Raw genomic sequence first — 19,041 nt, 5'->3', positions numbered from 1 at the left:
GGTCAGTAATGTAGCCGCTGTTACCATTCAATAAAGTGGAGTGTCGATGTCAAAAAAATGATGATAATGCCTTACTAACTTACTTGCAAAAATTGAAGTCGTGAAAACTGAACCCAGTGATGACCAAAATGCAAAAAAAAGGGACATGTGCTCTTTATTGGGAGACAACACTGTTAGAGGATGGCCTCTTTGAAACTTCTACAACACACATTGTTCTTTGTTTTAAAGAAACGGTCTTGCTAACTCTAAATCACGAGCAATTTTCTGAGGCTACATTATTCCATAAGGAAATGGCAGTGTCCTGGTGCTTTCTTAAAAATCAAGAAGCTTAAGAGCAACTCTAGCATCACCGTATCAACGATCGCCGTCTATCTTATGCAGTACGTTTCATATGGGTATGGAAGTTGGGTAGGAGACGCGCAAACTCACAGTCACCATTGTTTATAATTCAAACGCTATGATTCCCTCTAAATTTAAACGTTACCACATCAGGCAAACAAACACATAGTCTTTGACAAGTTGCAGGAACAAAACTATTCAACTGGTACAAATCACATTTTCCCTTCGTGTGCACTGCCCCCTCCTTCGACTTTCTTGAAACGAATGATCAAATCTTCTTCTCCGCCCAAAAATCTCGTTCCACTAGATCCATTTGGTTCGGATCCAACATGATGAATATATTCTGCTCGGCTGTGCGTTCATCTCTTGCCTGGTCCTTCTTAATTTGGATCTTACACGCCTCCATATCCTGGTTAATCTGGAGCCTATGCACCTCCATCTCCTGCTAAATTTACACCATACACGCCTCCTTCTCTTCCTGATGTCATCTGCTCTCCAGCATTTCATCTCATCTCACCATCTTCTCTTGGTTCTTCTTCTCCTCCATCTCTAGCTTTTATTGTTTCCTCTTCTCGACGTACTCGTTTCTTGTCCTCGTCAACTCGTCGAGCTAGATGCCAGAGTGGTACTTTTAGGCAGCTTTGTCATTTCCTCTCCATTATCATCATCTTTTCCGTCATCCATCTCTAGAGCAGTATTGATGCACTTCCTAGCTTTTTAACAGTCGTCATCATTTCTTGTCTCCCAACTCTTCCAACAACACCCAACAATATTGAAGGCCAGTCGGTTGGCTCGACATGTGCATTTGTTTATACCTCTCTTGGACCATCACATCCTAAAACAAACAAATTGATGAAAATGCTCAAAGTAATGCAAATGTGGCAATCCAATACCAACTCAACGTAATGCTAGAAGGAGCGTGCTTCACTTGCTCGTTACAACTCGCAAAATCATTGCACATCTTTTGAATCGTACCCATCAGTTTGTGAGAGACTTGAGGGTGCGATTCATTTTGTGCCCAAGATGAAATTTTAAATGCTCCTCGACGTGTTTCCAATGCTTTGTTGTCGATTGATCTTTTTAGATGATTGCATCGAGAGAGAGATATTGCCATGCCAGGACAAGCAAAACATCCTCAACAACCTTAAAGTTGCATCCCCGAATTGCCTTCTTCATTGACGAGCTGGTGGTCTTGAATTGATCAATTTTCGTATCTCGGTCAAACTAATGATTAAAATACGACAACGACGCGCCTCCGAGATCGACATCATTTGTCCCGGACCGACCCATCATAACATTTAGAAATGATTCGTCGTTGAAGGTTGACCCCCTCCAAACTAAGAAAATCGCCGCTACATCGCAAACATTGCACATTTGCCACAAATTTCCACGACCACCTCCCATTCAATCAAACTAAAACCAAATAAAAGGCAAAGGGTTGCTTTTTATACCTCATCGTTGTATCTTGGTCGGTGTATGTCTGGGAAGGTGCCCTAGTTTCTCCTGCCTTCGGGCGAAGTGAGGAGGGGGAGGGCGCGGGCACCTAGTTTTCCCCTCTTCTTCTTCTGTCCCTTCGGGGGGAAGCCGACACCTTCACGCGACATGGTAGGCTTTGCCACCACTGTGTCAAACTCTTCGCCCGTAAGGGGGGCGAGTGTTGGCCTAGACGTCGGCCGGCCATCGGAGGCATGGGAGGTGCAAGAGTCGCCGAAGCCGCAGTAGGTGCGAGATCTGACTCTCAAACGATGGAATCAAAGGCGCGGGTCGAGTCGCCTGCCATGTTGTCGTTGGTGTGGAGTGGGGAGTGAGAAGTGGTGAAAGGCGGCGACACGGGCATGAAGAGCAGCAAAATGGGGAAATATCACTCGTGCCAAACCATTTTTGGGATGGAATGTGCTCCAAATATCCCTCATAGTCTTCAAATATAGAGTCTCGCAGGCTTGCTTTGGAGCACCCTAAAAAATTATGACAATAGAGGGCGCGTTGGCGACTCTGACAAAGTGTTTTTTCGGCCAATATCACTATAATGAAGATTATTATGGCCATCATGTCAAGACCCAAGCTGCCGTTGGGCTAGTACTTGGGCCGTTGGTGATGGGCCTGACCCAGCTCGCAACATGAAGGAAGCTAGCTCTATAAGTAGCAAGAGGAAAGGGGACACAACTCTTTTGATCCCGAGCTCACATGATCTCATGTGGACAATAAAATCAAAAGAAAATGAATTTTGTTTCTAAAGTTTCAAAAAAAAATTGTGTTAAACATTGACAAATATTTTGATATCTTGCAAAATTTCAACACCAAATGACGTTCCTGCAAAATCTGGCAGCAAAAAAAATCGATGCTCGAAAATGTTGTTTTCAAACGCATTTTGGAGCATAGTTTTTTTTTGCTAGATTTTCCACGAATGTCATCTGGTGTTGAAATTTTGCATGCTATTAAAACTTTTGTCAATATTCCACATAATTTTTTATTAAGATTTTTTGAATTTTTTTATTTTTCTTTTCATTTTACTGTTCACCGAGCTCACATGAGTGAGCTTGGATTAGAACAACACTTTCGGAGGAAAGGATCGATCAATCATCCGTTCGGATCACGATGGCTGCGGCTTTCTCTCCCAGCTATGGCTCTATTCTCTGATCTCTTTCTTGCTTGTTTCGTCTATCCAGCTCCCCCAGATTCTTGAATTCCTTTGCCCAACTCTATGTAATCTGTACTTTGGAGTGATTAGTGAAGAGGGATTCTCTAAGTTGTACTGCTAGTTCCGCCTCAGACTGGGAAATGATTGAGAGCGTGCGTATATATCACATTATCGTGACACCACTGATCCGGCGAATTAGGACCAATTGATGGACCATGCTACAGAACAAGCCGAGAGGATAAAGTTCCACATGCCCAAAATCCCGTGATTTGGGGTGCCGCAATTTCATCGCTACACAGAACTCCTTCGAACTCCAGTACGCGCTCTTTGGTGATCAACCGCGCTGTAGTCGGGATTGCCACCGACGGCCGATGTACTCAGTTGCCCGTGCACAGGCATGCACGCTGACGTCGTGTACATAGACACGCATGGCCGCTCTACGCTGCAGACGCGAGGCGCCGAATCGCCGTTCACCAGATCTCAGAGGTCGGCAATAGAAGAGAGAGAGAGAGAGGCCGAGGCTACCCCAACGGGAGAAGGCACCACATCGTCACGTCAACCAACCGTAGTATGGTCGAGACTCCTAGCAGCACTGGACCGCACAGAGACCTTTTTTTAGAGACAAGACCGCACAGAGACCTGTAGTATGCTCCTTGTGAGCCCGAGAGCCCACGTACATACACTAGGCAAGAAAGAAGTCAGGCGGCCCAGACCTAGAGCCAGCCCCAACAACCACCATCCGCTAGCCCGTTTGCAACCACCGTACACCCGGGGACGACAGCCTCATTATTGTGCCCGGCCAACCCTTCCCATGGCCGAGCTGGTACAGGCAAAAATAATGGACCCTCCCTCCCTCGGGTCGTCGGCCGGCCGACACAGTCTAGGCCGGATACCTCGGAGTCAGGACACTCTGATCGGTCCGCCCCCTGCACACCGCGCTGCAGGTGCGGCAGTTCCAAGTTCCAACAAAAGACCGACCGATCCATCCATCCCTTTTTCTCCGTGTGCCAAAGGTGGTGCCATGCACACTAGTGGCACTGCTAGTGGCGATCGTTTGGTGCTAACTGCTGCTGTGCTGACCCCATGCACGCACGACCGAGAAAGGCCCCCCTTGCGTTTTAACGCGGCGGCTGCTTAATAAAAACAGTAATGAAGTAAAACCACCACGCGTACGACTAGAAGCTTTTACTGAGGTGGAGTTGCAGTGCCAGTACCTAACCAAGCTGGAGCCACAATTGATTATACAAAGTTGCAGTTAATTGGAACGATCGATTGCCCTCCAGTACTTCTAATTGCGCTGGAACAAGATTAGGCGGGGATTAAATCCTATGGGTTTTATTAGAAAGGTCTGATTAGCACAGTCTGGGAAGTCGCCAACCACTCCATCACCGTGCATGCAGCTGTAGATGCCTCTTCGAGGTCACACCCGAGTGTAACCAGCACGCGCCTTCCCGATCCAAGACTTCTCTGCCGATCTGGACGCCACACAGGACCGGTCGCCGCCCTCCGCTGCCCGAAACGATCGGCGCCCGGCCCGGCCAGCTCGGCTTCGGCCCCGCCGTCTCTCGCGTGCACAATGTGAACTTGCACAGGGCGTCAGCTCAGCAGAGACCAAAATGAGTATCCTCTGATTAAGCAAGTAGAGGGCTCTCCTACCTTGGTTAAACGCCAAAATAGTCCCTCCTGAAGCACTGTCATTACCCGCGCCACCTAATTAGAGGATAAACATTTCTCAAGAAAACATCAGAGGTTAAACATTAGCATCCAAGGTTCCAAACACCACGCAGTCCTACAAAGCCGTAGGAGTATAATCGAGTTGCCGGATGCTGTCTGCTACTAGTAGATCAAATCACTCACTGGCATTGGTCACCAGAGGACTGGGAGGAGTAACGGCATCGTACCTCCAGCACGGCGTAACTGCCCCTGGCGCCCTTTTTAACCGTCTTTCACACAGACATGTCCTGACAGCGCCGGTCACACGCACAGCCAACAACCACCTTAACCTGCCCTGCCCTGCCCTGCCCCGCGGCTGCTGCTGCGACGCACTTTCCACTGGAAAGAAAGGACCGCGCGTGCGACCGCTGTACGTGCGATCGATCGGGCTAGCAGGGCAGGACAGAGAAGCTTCCATCCGTCGTCCTGCACGCACGCCAGACGAACTCACTGACACGCGTATCTGAGTGGAGCCGAGCCGTGAAAGCGCGCTCGTGCCCACTCAATTCCCGCTGGCGCCATTAATTTCCTTTCACCTTTTTTTACGGAGCTCTGCCGGTCGACGCCATGGATGGACCCATGATTGGCTGCTTGAGCGAGCGGGTGATTGAGCGAGCGAGTCGTACTACCGGATGAACGGCGGGTCGATGGGTTGATGGATCGGGAGGAGGATGCAGTTATTGCCGGCCAACTTCTTGCAAGTCTAGTGTTCTCCCCCGTGGCTCGGCCGCGAGTGCGTGGCCGGTGGCTTTGGAACTGGCGTAGTTAACCTGCAGTGCAGCGCGTGCGTCAGTGCATGGCATAGATTTGTTCAGTCCTGGATATAGGAGTAGCAGCTCGCACTTGACTGCCTGATGAGTTACCACGTCCATCATGGGCACGTCGTATCGTGCATTCACGCATGCTTTATTGTTGTGGAGTAGGAGCGGTACTGTCCTCCACTCGTCTTCTCCGTTCGGAAATGTATACGGGTAGTACTCCACTGGCTTGAGTGTCAGAAATCAGCCCTGATCATCAATTAATTTCATAGTATGGTGAGATATTATGTGGTACTACTATAAAAATGATAATGCAGTTTGGCCCATGCTCAAAAAGAGATCTTATGTTTGCCGTTTGATCCATATGCACTCAAGGAATTTATAGGAGTAACGTTTAGAAACAAATGACAACCAGCTGGAGTATGTAGGAGTGGCACTGAGCAGGGAGCAACAAGAGTGATTTCGAAAACCAAAGGAGATTACCAATAATAAGAGCTGGGGGCGGGTTGATCCATGGCTCCGGCTCGTCTCCTGCAAATGAGGTCTCCGACGCCATAAATGAGGTCGCCAAGCGTGTGGGTGGGGGAGTTAATTACCGGGGTTACGTACTGGCAGGCAGCGGGGAGGGAGTGGTTATGTTGCCACTCGGCCACAGTTCACCGACAGCCCACCCCAGCACCGCAACGGGGGCCCCCTCTTCCCTTCACCCAGCAAGCTCTCGCGGGAGAGACTTTTCTTCTCTCCTTTGATCTTTGTCTTTCCCTCTGGCTGCGCTGGGCTAAAGCTTTATCACTTGCTACACGCATGCTGTTACAGCTCCCGACCCCACGGCTCCAACCTCCCTCCATGGATTACAGTTACAGGGTAGGTAATTACTAGCTGAATTGCCTGCCCTTTAGGCACCACTACATATGTTGTATCCTTGTATTCATGTAGTAGTCACTAATGCCACAACCTCCTTTAGGGAGTAGTGAATTTCAACCAGCTGAAACTACAGTTGTAACTTGTACTAGCTCCTGGAAGTAACTTTGTCCTGGTAAGATGATGGGTAGACTCGGTGCGTGTACTGCATGGTCACACGAAATCTGTTCAGAAGCTCTCCTTACAGTGGGTGCACACATGACAGTACCACAGTGTCCTAGCGGAGTAGCAGTACAAGTGAACAAGGACGAGCATGCATGGAAGCAGCCCAACCGTTCAACAGATACGTGGAACGCAAGGCACACGTACTCACACTTGAAGTTACTGCCACTGGCCACCCCCAAATCCATTCTTCACTGCTCCCACGGTCTCCCCCTCTTTCACGCGCATACGCAATGTAGGCCTATGTATGTATGCAAGCGGAAGCGTACGTGTATACGCATCGGCCTATCCATCTTTCTATCTAACCACATTTAACGCTCTGCAAGTACAGGGGGTCCGAGGGGCAGTGCAGTAGCTTATATTCACTGGGAGCAGCAGGGCCTTCGCTCCTCCCCACACTACACTGCTCCCCCCACTCTTCCGTGGAGGAGGCCGGGCTCACACTCACTCACTCACTCGCACTGTCACACTGCCTGCTGTGCTGATCATTCCCTCCCTCTGCCCGTCCTCTTCCGGGCCTCCTCTTCCCTGCCAGAGAATCTTGCTCGCTCTGCATTCCGCAGAGAAACATCATGGTACAGTCCAAGAAGAAGTTTCGCGGCGTCAGGCAGCGCCACTGGGGCTCCTGGGTCTCCGAGATCAGGCACCCTCTCCTGTAAGCCTCACTACTCCCTAGCTCTCTCTCTCACTCTCACTAGCTGCTCTACTCCTACTCGCCGGCCTACTCGTGTAGCTATCCCGCTGTGTCCTGAGAGATAGATACATTGATTCCTGTTTGAATTGCTACGTACTTTAAGGTTGCTTTCGTCGATTTTCTCTTGATGCGTTCCAAATGCATGCATGTGTGTTGTGTATGGTTTGCAGGAAGAGGAGGGTGTGGCTGGGCACCTTTGAGACGGCGGAGGAGGCGGCGCGGGCGTACGACGAGGCCGCCATCCTGATGAGCGGGCGCAACGCCAAGACCAACTTCCCCGTGCCAAGGAGCGCCAACGGGGAGATCATCGTCGCCCCAGCAGCGGCGCGGGACGGCCGCGGTGGCGTCGGCTCGTCGTCCTCTGGCGCGGCCGGCGCCAGCAGCCTGTCACAGATCCTCAGCGCCAAGCTCCGCAAGTGCTGCAAGACACCGTCCCCGTCCCTCACCTGCCTCCGCCTCGACACCGAGAAGTCGCACATTGGCGTCTGGCAGAAGCGCGCGGGTGCCCGCGCCGACTCCAGCTGGGTCATGACCGTCGAGCTCAACAAGGAGCCGGCGACAGCGGCAGCGGCACCAACGCCCAGTGACAGCACGGTGTCGGCGACTCCTTCCTCGTCCACTTCCACGTCCACAACGGGCTCGCCGCCGGAGACAATGGAAGACGAGGAGAGGATCGCGCTGCAGATGATCGAGGAGCTGCTGAGCAGGAGCAGCCCGGCCTCGCCGTCACATGGGCTGCTGCACGGTGAAGAAGGCAGCCTCGTCATCTGAAGAAAAATATTGCACGGTTAAGAAAGTGTGATCAGGTCACCATCCCAGATCAAGGATCTGGTAGGGTGGTTGGCGCACAGGCAGTTAAGATCATTGCTCGCTCCACATCGTAGGTACCAGCTGAGCATCTCTCCATCACGCACTACGTAAAATCAAGCTTAGGACAACGATTAATCACTACTGTGTGTGTGTACGTGTGTGAAGCCCAGTGTATTTATAAATTAATCAAAGGCTTACTTGTATGTAACTATGTATATGCCGTCACCGTCATGATACTCACACTATGTATCAACATCATATCAGACTATATAGTACTATATGATTACGTATATATCAGTGATGATATCGCTTTCTAATAAATGGAATAAACACCTTGTAGTGCAGTACTCTTGTGCATTTGATTTCCTTTGTTAGACTATACAGATGAAGTGTTGTTTTCAGTCGGGCGAATTTAAGCGTCTCTCTTCATCAAAGGGATATCCGGAATATGGTGAGGTGATATTTGCACATTCTTAGTTTGACAAGACAGTCGTCTGTAAGCACTGTTCATTCTAGTCCCATAGTCGTAACCCTAATTAAGAACAAGGTTCCAAAATTTGTAAATGGACCATCATATGAATGCAACTATGCAAGCACAAAATTTTGAACATGTATGCGGCATGTTAGTACTTCGTATAGCCGGAAGGAGTAATCACCGAAGGTAAGAGATAGCGTGCACCCCGAGTTTTCCTGTACATCATCTCAACTCCATTAGTGACCTCAAAGAACGTAGTTAGCCGAAGAGCGTCAATGAGAATTTAATTGAGAAGTGAACTTACGAAATCATTTGGTAAGCCCAAACGAGACGAAGAATGCGATTTACCGAAAACATCTGTCAATCAATTACTCCTGCGCATGAGACTCTCCATGCAATTCCTGGATGTTCCCGTGTGTAACCCTCTTGTAATACACAAGGGATCAGTCACGAATCATCAGATGCTCTAAGAAAATTGCTGCATGGAAACATCATCCGTCAGCTAGCTAGAGGCGAACTCAAATACGTCAGTGCGTTAACATTAACATGTGTAAGTGCATCGAATTTGAAAGAATATCAGATTTACATTTCTCAGTATTAAAATAGGTCCAGTTGGGAGATGATCAATAATCAGTAACCATGTTAGACTATGACTAGTACACAGACCATACGCACTACTGCACCAGGCTATGTGGACCAGTAGATGACCACAAGGCATCAACTAAACCAAGATGGTGCACAAAACCACATGCATACAGAATTATAAATGCTAGGTTTTCATCCATACATATGCATTGTCACCTTCAAGCAATTGCGTTTTGTGCTGCGACGCCAATGCAGCACGAGCTAGCAAGCAACAGTGTTTGCAGGATAAGATAACAATCATGTATGAAATGTTAAATGGGAAAATAAAAGGAAGCACTAAAATGGGTGATAAAGATCCATGGTCCCCATATTGTTTCCCTTTCTTATTTTCACGACACACATATAGTCGCAATGAAGTGCAAATCAGCTCCACACGGTTGGTTCTATAGGTTGGTAAAGCACGCAGTCAATGCAGAAGGGCCCGGTCAGTTAGTTGGTCAGCCATAAAGTACAATCATGTCAGAAAAAATAAGAATAATAATAACAGCATGAGGATATATACTAGCTGCCTGCCATTGATGCATACACTAGTATGAGGTCTAAGACAGTGGCACTACACATTTAGTAGTAGTGCAGTGGTACACAAAATGATGAAATGGTACCTGATTAAGACCTTGGTGAAATCCAATGGTGGTGGCCAGAAGCAAAAGCGATGCCAATATAGCGAGATCCCTACTGAGTTGGGATGCTTAGATACAAACAAATCAGTTTGCCTTTCTCGTCATGTCCTTGTTATCAGAAAAGGTGATCACCACTTCAGGTCTCCATCCATCAAAACATAATAAATGGGCTCCGCACAGCAAAGCTGAAATATTATGACAATTAGTGCTCCTAATATGTCCTGCAGAACAAATTGTTAGATATATGATGCTCCAATGATTTAGGGTAGTGACACTGCTGCTGCTGCTATATTTTCTGAAAAAGATCATACTAGTCCCGCCTTGACATCTTGTGGTGCCACAGTAGCTGGTGAAGGACCTCCCATGTTGCAAAAGCATGCATTCAATATGTCCAGTAGTGTAGGTGTACTGGTCCCCCAACATTAACTTTGCCCTTTGCTACACTCATTGGAATCAATCTGGCGATGCCATCCTAATCAACATTCAACATTTGTAAGGCATATCGCATTAAGTTACCCAGCGATGTTGACACTGTTATCCCCCAGATCCACCTAAAATGGCCCAAATTATGGTGCATGTACATGCCAACTAATTGATTAATGACATTGTCAAGTGGATGGTAAAGATAGCAGGAGTATTACCCTGGCAATGCCAATGAGTAGAAAAATGGAAAGCTGCTATGTTTCAACTTTTGGATAAAGAGGAGGCTGCAAACGTAAACTGTTAGACAAAGGACGTCATGCATTCCTTAGCTTGTAAGTGAAGAATCAATTTTAAGTGTACATTTCCACTATATTCTACTGCTTACCAGCAAGGTGCCTGTGCTACGCCACGAACCACAGAAAACAAGGTGGAATTTGGTATACCCAAGAACAAGAACTTGTTTGACAGTTGGTCCGAATGTAATTAGTGGAAGGAGACGGCACGAGGGGGGAATTCAGGAGGACCGTGAAGGTTTGCATGGTCCTGCCCTGTCAGAGTTTGAAGGAGGAAGATTGGGAGAAGAGTGAACAGACGAGCATAAGTAGGACAGATATGATAAGTATTTTTAAGGCAATTCACACATACAAAGAAAAACGTATTTAAAATAGAAGCTCACTGAAATTATTTCTCCCATAAACCACTCGAGGGATAAGTTCACACTAGGTTGTAACAAAAGACTATATCAGAGACTAATCATGTGCCTATTAATATAGAAGTGATTAGGGTTGAGAGTCTATTTTTTGCCAACAACCAATGTATTGTGATTTATAAACTGAATTAAGGATTCACAAATAGTTCAAACGGAAAGCATCTCACCTAACTTGTAGTATTATTGGTATAGAAACTTGTAGGGTTAGGGTCATAAGACTTGGTAATTGGTATATCAGCAACCGCACACTTGCAGTGCATGGTTTCCACTGTAATGTATACCTTTTTGCGAAGACTATGCAATATATACTCAGATATGAGACAACATCATTTGAAAAATAAGTTTGCCTAAACTTCTTTCTCCGAAAAAACACCCAAAAGAAAAAAATGGAGTATTAACCATGCATCAAATAGTGAACCATAAATTTGCAATTAAGAAGTAAAGAAATTAGGGTTGATTAGGGCCGAGAGTCTAGATTTTGTCATTGTATTGTGACCTGTAAAAATTGAATCAAAGATTACCAGATGGTTCAAATCAAAAGTATACCACCATACTTTTATAACTATTCCGAGTTCCAAACACATTGGACTGCTGAAATATCCAGCGAGTAAATTGCTATACTACGCAAAGCTATAGCGTAAAAGAGACCCAACATGAGAGAACCGCCAATTTACCATGTTTAGGAAGATGCCAACGAAACATGTTATGTGCGGACACAGCTAATTCATAATGCACATAGGAAATGAACCTGCTTAGTAAATATTGGAATGCTTTGGTCTGCAGTTAGTGTGTACGCACACTCTGGGTTTATCGGTATCGATACTTCTTTTATCAAAGATAAATCACATCTGGCACGCTTCTTCATGATAAAATGTGCAAAGCTCTTGCACATTCTCTAAAACATCACTCTAAAAGAATCAGGTCTGACCAGCATTTCTGCAAGCAGCTAGCTGTAGATCAGCCAACCACCCATTGCAAAGCGTTGGTAAGTATAACTGCTTAGTGTATGATCAGACCCCTACCCCTCTTAGGAGGGCTTAGTACTGCTGGTGGTCCTAGCTAGTTGTTAGATCTTGACACTATCAAAGGCTCATAGCCATTCAGAATGGTTATATGCTTGATGAATCATTATCTTGGGTTTATTTCAACAATCCTGTCCATAGAACAAAATAAATAATGCATACCCTTTATTTCAGTTTACACATACATTACACTAAGACTTTCAGAACAACATTTTAGTATATGTCACAGTGTAACCGTGGTATGCATGCAGAAAAGATCCCCAATTTCGACCATCGTATAATACTAGAGAAAAATTTCCAAGACTACAGGCGGCGGTCAAAACATCGAAAAACTGAAGATTTACTCATTAATCTTGCAGAAGTACAGAGTTCTTTTTTCGAGCTTGAAGAAGTACAGAGATAAGGGGTAAACTTCTCAAGGAAGTAGTAAATGTTTTCTAGGATGTTTTGAGAATTCAGTGTTAATAGCGATGGCCCGACATGGTAATAAAAATGCAGACGAACATCTAGCATCGCAGTTGACCAGGCTACAGAATAGGTATGGAAGGCTACTCTATGCTAAATTGCTGCTTAACCCTTTAGTTCTTTATAGATTTGAAAATAAACCTGTAATTTTGTAAAAACATTATTTCACTAGAATAAACTAACTTTTTGACAGCTCCCGCTGACATACCTTTGAAGAATGAATATATAGTGGTTTGCCTGGTCCTACTGGTTAGTGTCTAGTTATTGCACATCACCAACATTTTCTTTTTGAAAAAAAACAGTCCAGAAAGGCCAAGTGAACTAGTTCGAACTTCTGGACCAACAACTTTCATACGGCAATAGGACATAGATCAAATCTGATACTATTTAAAAAATATGCATGGCGCAATTGTATTTTTTCGAGAAAACGCAAGAGACTTTGCGTTTCATTTCATTGAACAGGAAGACATCAGAGGTACTGTTAGAGTTATATTAATATAGTCTTTTGGCCTTTTGCATTCTAGTCTATTGGCATCCTCTTGAGCCTTTTGGCATCCTCATGTATGTGTATATATGTTGGCTTTGACCTCCTAATAATACAAGTTGTTCTCCTCTCAACATGGTATTAGAGCTCTAGTTTTTTTTTCGATCCAATCTCTCACCGGCTCATTCTGCTCCTCCGCTCCTGCGGGCGTCCACACATCGATCCATAGCTGGCTGTTGGATCCCATCGAGACTTGGTCTCATCGAACCAGTCGCTGCTGCTCCTCTCCGTGAAGTCAATCTCTTTGCTCTGCCGCCGATCCCGTTTGCCAGATCGTGCTAGTGCTCCTGACGCGTCTCGTAGCCGATCTCCGTCTCGTCTCTACCCGCCAAACAGCGAAGTCCGGCCACTCGAGGCACCCTGCCGCCTCGAGGTCCGGCATCCCCCATCGGCCTTCTGCTCTTCCAGGTCGGGCCGCCGCCGTCGCGTCTCGGGCTGGTGCTCGAGGTCCGGCCGCCGCCGCCGCTGCGTCTCTGACTGGCGCTCGGGTCCGGCCGCCGCCTCCGCGTCTCGGGCTGGTGCTCGAGGTCCGGCAGTCGTCGCCGCGTCTCTGACTGGCGCTCAGGTCCGGCCGCCGCCTCCGCGTCTCTGACTGGCGCTCTGGTCCGGCCGCCGCCGCTGGCCTTTGGCTCACCCAGGTCGGGTCGCCGCAACTTTGCTCCTCTGATTCTGGTGTACGAGCGCTGCGGGCGCTGCTTCTATCGTTTGACTTACTCTGGATTCATCGATCGGTTGTGTGGATTGATTAAAAAAAAGAGAAGGTAAAAAAAAAAGAGGTACAGAGAGCACACCATGTCTTCGACCTCGTTGGGCTATGTCGCCATTCCGCGCTGCCCGGTGATTTTTGATGGGGCTAGCTATGCTGAGTTTGCTGCTTTTATGCGCATTCACATGCGTGTCCTTCGTCTCTGGGGAGTTCTTTCCGGCGAGGTTCCTTGTCCTCAGCGCCCGGTTCCTCCTGTGGCTCCTATCCCACCACCGCCTCCACCGGATCTTGCGGCAAATGCTTCTGATGATGATAGGGCTGCAGCCCGAGTTGCTGCTGATGATGCGGTTGCTGCTTATGACCAGCAGGTCGTGGTTTATTCGGATGCTCTTTCCGTTTATCGTGATGATCTGGCTGCTTACACTCAGTGGTGTGATGATGATGCTCGTGCAGCTGCTGTCCTCACTGCCAGTGTTCTACCACAGTTTGCTTCTGAGTTTATGGGTCTCGGCACTGTGTTTGAGATGTGGACTCATCTTCGTCAGCGCTATCAGCCCTCTGGTGATGCTCTCTACTTGTCTGTGGTACGTCAGGAGCATGCTCTTCAGCAGGGAGACTCCACTATTGATGAGTTCTACACTCAGAGTTCTGCTATCTGGCGCCAGCTTGACTCCCTTCGCACTGCTGTTTGTGGCACTTGCGCCTGTTGCCAGACTGTGAGGTCCGACTTGGAGTTTCAGCGTGTCTATGAGTTTCTGTCGCGGCTCCGTGGGGAGTTTGAGCCTCGGCGTGCTCAGTTGTTTGCTCGTGGCCGTGTTCCTATTTCTGAGGTGCTTTCTGAGCTTCGTGCTGAGGAGACTCGCCTTCGTGGTGCCGGTCTGCTTCAAGTTCCATCTGTGCTTGCTGCTCAAGTTGCTGCTCCACCAGTACCTTCTCGCTCGAGTGCTCCGCCGCTACTACCCACTCCTTCTGGTAGTGAGAGCCGCACTCGTGAGGGCCGCTCTCGTCCTCATATTCATTGTGGAGAGCCGCACTCGTGAGGGCCACCGCCGGGAGCACGGCGAGCAGGCGACAACAGCCACGTGCACCGCGCCGCCGCCACGCCGGCCCGCAGCATCCGCCGCCAGGAATCGCCGGGGCAAGGGCCGCCGCGCGCGTGCTCACCCGCCCAGCGGCTACCACCGGCGGCGGCCGGGAGGGGTGGAAGGAGGGGGACGGGTGGGTTGGGGCAGAAACGCGCAACCCAGATCTGGGCGCCCTCATCTCTGCTGCTCGTAGCAGCGGCCGGCCGCCGCCACAGCAGCGCCACCGCGCACGCGTTCCACACCATCACGGCCTCCCCGGAGCGCAGACGACCGCCTGCCTCGCCACCGCGCGCTCCCGCCGCTCCAGCGCACAAACAGCAGCGCGCGAGCTCACGGACGAGGGCCCCGCCGCCGCCGTCCACCGGCGAGGGCTTCGCCCGCCGGTATCCTCCGGCGACGGCGAGGGGAGTTTGAGGTGGCGGCTAGGGTTTCGCCACCCGAGTCGCCCCCTGGGAGCGACGCAGGGGCCGGGGGGGGGGGGGGGGGGGGGGGGCTTTTCCACCTATCACATAAACACTAATAGCGCAATTGTATTTGATTCAAGTCTGGCATCAATATTGTCTAGTGTAATAATTTGTTCGTTTGAAAAATGTGAAGTCATGGTGTTGGTCTTGGTACATGCATAAACTGTTTATTTCGACAGCCACAATTTCAATTTCATCATTTGAATTCTTTTATACTTGAATGATGTTCGGTCTCACTTATTATTTGCAACCTAAATAGTTGTGCAGATCTTCTATTTCTCAGAATAATATCCTTAAGCTAAACATAGACTAACAGACCTGAATGCATGGACCCTATGATAGTCAAGAAATTTTTTAACCAGAATATGATAGTCAAGAGTTATAGGCAGGTGATGACACTTAGAGCACAAGAACCCAGGCGAACAGTTTCAAGAGCATAAATGTGCCAGGCCTACATTGTGCAAAAGCAACCTTCAAAGCAACAATAGGACTGAGGTCATGTTATATGTATTTGTCCATTTGCTTTCAAAAGATGACAAACGAGTAACCCACATATTATAAAATTTCCCTCTCAGTCTCATTTTAGAAATGGCCAGAGCGTAACTTAATTCCCAACCAAGTACAATCAATACAATAGAAGTATAACTTCTCTATACAAAAGAAGTTCAGAAAGAGCACATATTACCCGACATAATCAACCTATACCGGACACCTTGATTGTTTGATACTAGATATATCCACAAGCAACCAGGTCACAAATTTGACCCTATAATTCAATATGGAGGAGCAGGAGGTCTAGATAGAATGTGGCAAACGGGTTAATCATTGCATTCCCGAGTGAAAACACAGAGCAGATTGACAACCAAGAAAATTCCTTAAGTATCTAGACTAGAAGGGACCAAAACTACAGCAAAAGAAGTCGCCGTAAGAGTAACATATGCTAAGGGGCATCGTACAATAAGGGAGCAAAATGACTCCATGCTTCTTGAAAGGAAACAGCAAATATCCTAAAACCAAAATGAGTTGAATGGCTGATTTGCACTAAATTATTAGCTACCAAGATCTGTCCAGCTTTCTGCTGGGAGAGTATAGAGTCACTCCTATATATGGTAAGACATCAATCATAGTTGCCTGTGCGAGCTAGCCACACAAGTACAGAATCAAATGTTCTAAAGCTGTGATGTAACTCATTAACTACAAACGGATTCTAACAATTACTTTCACAAATCAAAAACTTGAACAACTACAATAGGATAAAGGAAAACTGCAAATCATACCTTTGTATTTGACTCATATATTGTTTACACTGACATAGGGGCAGATAATTTACATTTGTCATATGAATTTATGCTATAGAATGCATGTCAAAGAGACGAAGAGTCGCCACTGCACTCCGACAGGCTTCAGAGAATGAACAGACCAACTAAAATCTTGCAGTCATCCTCAATCGCAAAGAAATTAACACATCCCCGTCCTCCATTCAAGATACTGCTTGGAGGAATTTTTCAGGTTAACTAAATATGACTTGGCATACTCTCAAAATCCACGATTCATACTCTGTCCATAAACTTGTTAGAAACAGTGGCAGATATTTCTCCTGTAATGAAAATTCTACAACTCCACAATGGTGACTACTTGTTCAGTTGTTCAAATCCTTTGTACAGCTTACTTTGTTTCCATCTGGTACATATATTACTGTCACCAGAGTTTTAGTCTTCCTGATCAAACATACTGCTGCTGAATGCTGAAACATCACAACCTGGTTAAAATGACGCAATTAGGTCTTGTGGAAGTGCTTGAAAGAGTTACATGGCCTATAAATACCTACATGTCATTGACTTTAAACAATCTAAATCATCCAAACAAGGGTGCAGAAGATTATAAGGTTCAACATTGTAGGATCAACCAGCCTACTATAGATAGTGGTACCACACATCTCAATTTCTCCATTTCTGGGGCAAAGGATCGCCATAGAGAAGTTTTAAAAGGTAGATCCTTTTGAAGCACTATTGCTTGCTCTTCCACCAACAGGAGCAACTGCAAATGGTCCTTGCTAGTCCATAAGTGCCACAACTGCACATTTGAACAACTAGAGATTTTGTCAACTGGGAACATAACTGTTTCTTTGCAGATACCTAGCATTAACAGAGTCCGCTTCGAAAAAGCATTAACAGAGTCAAAAGCTTCCATTATTTGGCCACATGTGTACTTGCCATGTCACCCACATACAACACAATTGTGCTCTTTAGGAAGGACTCTTCCCTGCTAAACATACCATGGCAGGAAGACACAGAACTAGCAAATTGTCATCCAGCTTCGCTTGAATCAGATGCATGAGACAGGTAAAGCACCTGCATAGTGCACATTACTTCGCAAATATATAATGAACTTGCAATGCCAGAGTTATTAACAAGAATCCATGCTTTTATCTGACATTCATCTGAATTCAAACTTCAGAGGCATTGTAAATAACTACTACTAGCTCGAAACAACAAGCATTCAGAAATTATGTCCAGAAACCTTAACCTCCCAAAAGCAGCAAAACCAACAAAAGCATTGCCTATAAACCAACAAAGGCAATAGTCACATTTGCACCAAGCCACGCATCCACATGGCCACGTGGATACGATCACAAGGAGGTCCTAACTACTCCCTCCGTTCCTAAATATTTGTCTTTCTAAAGATTTCAACAAGTGACTACATACAAAGCAAAATGAGTGAATCTACAATCTAAAATATGTCTATATACATCCGTATGTGATAGTCCATTTGAAATATCTAAAAAGACAAATATTTAGGAACGGAGGGAGTACAACATAATCTACACCGCGAAACCTAAAATCCTGCCAAAATTCCGGGGGCAGCTCCTCAAAATTCGCCCTCGCCTGGTCACTCTGCGTCTCCCCCGTTCGAGCCCCGCGAAAACCGGCCCGCGTTTCGGCGTCCGTGCGCACCCAGAGCAGTCATCTCGGCTCAAGGTAGTCGCGCGTTACGCCCCCACGGCCCCGCCTCGCCCACCATCCATTTCCCTTCGTCCAGAAACACGAGAGTCGATTAGGAGAGGAAACTTTCGGCATACCTCGCAGCGCGGCGGAGCGGAACGGAGACCAAGTGGACACGCGCCGGGTATCATGTACGGGGACGGCGAGGGATTCGGGTCGCCGGTGAGGTGAGCGGCGCTGCACATTGAGAGACGCCAAGACGGGGAGGGGATGGGCTCGTGTTTGGGAGTGTTCATTGTTCAGTTGGGCCGTGTGCATGTGTGTTATGGTTTATATGGGCTGTCGATATGTGATTTGGCGATGTGGGCCTTTTTCCATTTACTAGGTAATTGCCCGTGCGTTGCAACGGGATACACAATTAAAACACTATGAGACAAACTGGTCTATCGTCAAAGCAACCACTACCATAACATCGTCACATATTTGATCTTATAAAGAAGGAGAGATTAACATATGAAACTAAATGAATATGGATGAGAATTAATGATTTTTCTGCCGCAAAGATCCTTTGGCGCTACTATGGTAGTGGTTAATTTCACGATAGACCAATTTGCCGCCACGGTAGCGTTTTAATTGTGTATATCCGTTGCAACGCACGCGAAAATACCAAGAGTATATATACAAAAAAGGAACTGTCATACCAAGTGTCCATGCGTACGGCTATAACAAAATTCCGAGAAGCAATAGTATGTAGATAAAACTACAACAACCAGTTTTGTGCATAAATAAACATTTATGTGCTTACGGCTATAACAAAATTCCGAGAAACAATAGTATGCAGATATTACTACAACAACCAGTTTTGTGCATAAATAAGCATTTATGTGATGCAAATCCAAGTATATA

General features: G+C 47.0%; 1 protein-coding gene and 2 long non-coding RNA genes across 6 annotated transcripts; 1 reads left to right on the top strand and 2 right to left on the bottom strand.

Moving 5' to 3' along the window:
• Positions 1 to 4,147: 4,147 nt before the first annotated feature.
• On the bottom strand, positions 4,148 to 7,671 carry LOC109778988 (uncharacterized). 3 transcript variants are annotated; one of them, XR_012189333.1, is made up of 4 exons: positions 7,420 to 7,671; positions 5,534 to 5,697; positions 4,634 to 5,460; positions 4,148 to 4,560 (listed from the first exon to the last, which is right to left on the bottom strand). It is a non-coding gene; the product is annotated as an uncharacterized lncRNA (long non-coding RNA). The 3 variants fall into 3 exon arrangements; XR_012189334.1 differs by having other exon boundaries at positions 4,148 to 4,687; positions 4,879 to 5,460; XR_012189332.1 differs by having other exon boundaries at positions 4,148 to 5,460; positions 5,554 to 5,697.
• Positions 6,903 to 8,327, top strand: LOC109778987 (ethylene-responsive transcription factor WIN1). Its single transcript, XM_020337568.4, has 2 exons — positions 6,903 to 7,186; positions 7,396 to 8,327. Exons 1-2 carry the CDS (start codon positions 7,104 to 7,106, stop codon positions 7,994 to 7,996), a joined length of 684 nt encoding a protein of 227 aa, XP_020193157.1. The 5' UTR covers positions 6,903 to 7,103; the 3' UTR covers positions 7,997 to 8,327.
• A 173-nt stretch (positions 8,328 to 8,500) lies between these two features.
• On the bottom strand, positions 8,501 to 18,448 carry LOC120967949 (uncharacterized). 2 transcript variants are annotated; one of them, XR_006666124.2, is made up of 7 exons: positions 18,273 to 18,447; positions 16,471 to 17,544; positions 10,584 to 11,201; positions 10,417 to 10,482; positions 9,758 to 10,326; positions 8,815 to 8,988; positions 8,501 to 8,725 (listed from the first exon to the last, which is right to left on the bottom strand). It is a non-coding gene; the product is annotated as an uncharacterized lncRNA (long non-coding RNA). The 2 variants fall into 2 exon arrangements; XR_005761813.3 differs by having other exon boundaries at positions 9,769 to 11,201; positions 18,273 to 18,448.
• Positions 18,449 to 19,041: the final 593 nt, after the last annotated feature.

The sequence above is a fragment of the Aegilops tauschii genome, chromosome 7 (assembly GCF_002575655.3).
Source record: "Aegilops tauschii subsp. strangulata cultivar AL8/78 chromosome 7, Aet v6.0, whole genome shotgun sequence".
NCBI lineage: Eukaryota > Viridiplantae > Streptophyta > Magnoliopsida > Poales > Poaceae > Aegilops > Aegilops tauschii.
This window is presented reverse-complemented; position numbering and strand designations above follow the sequence as displayed.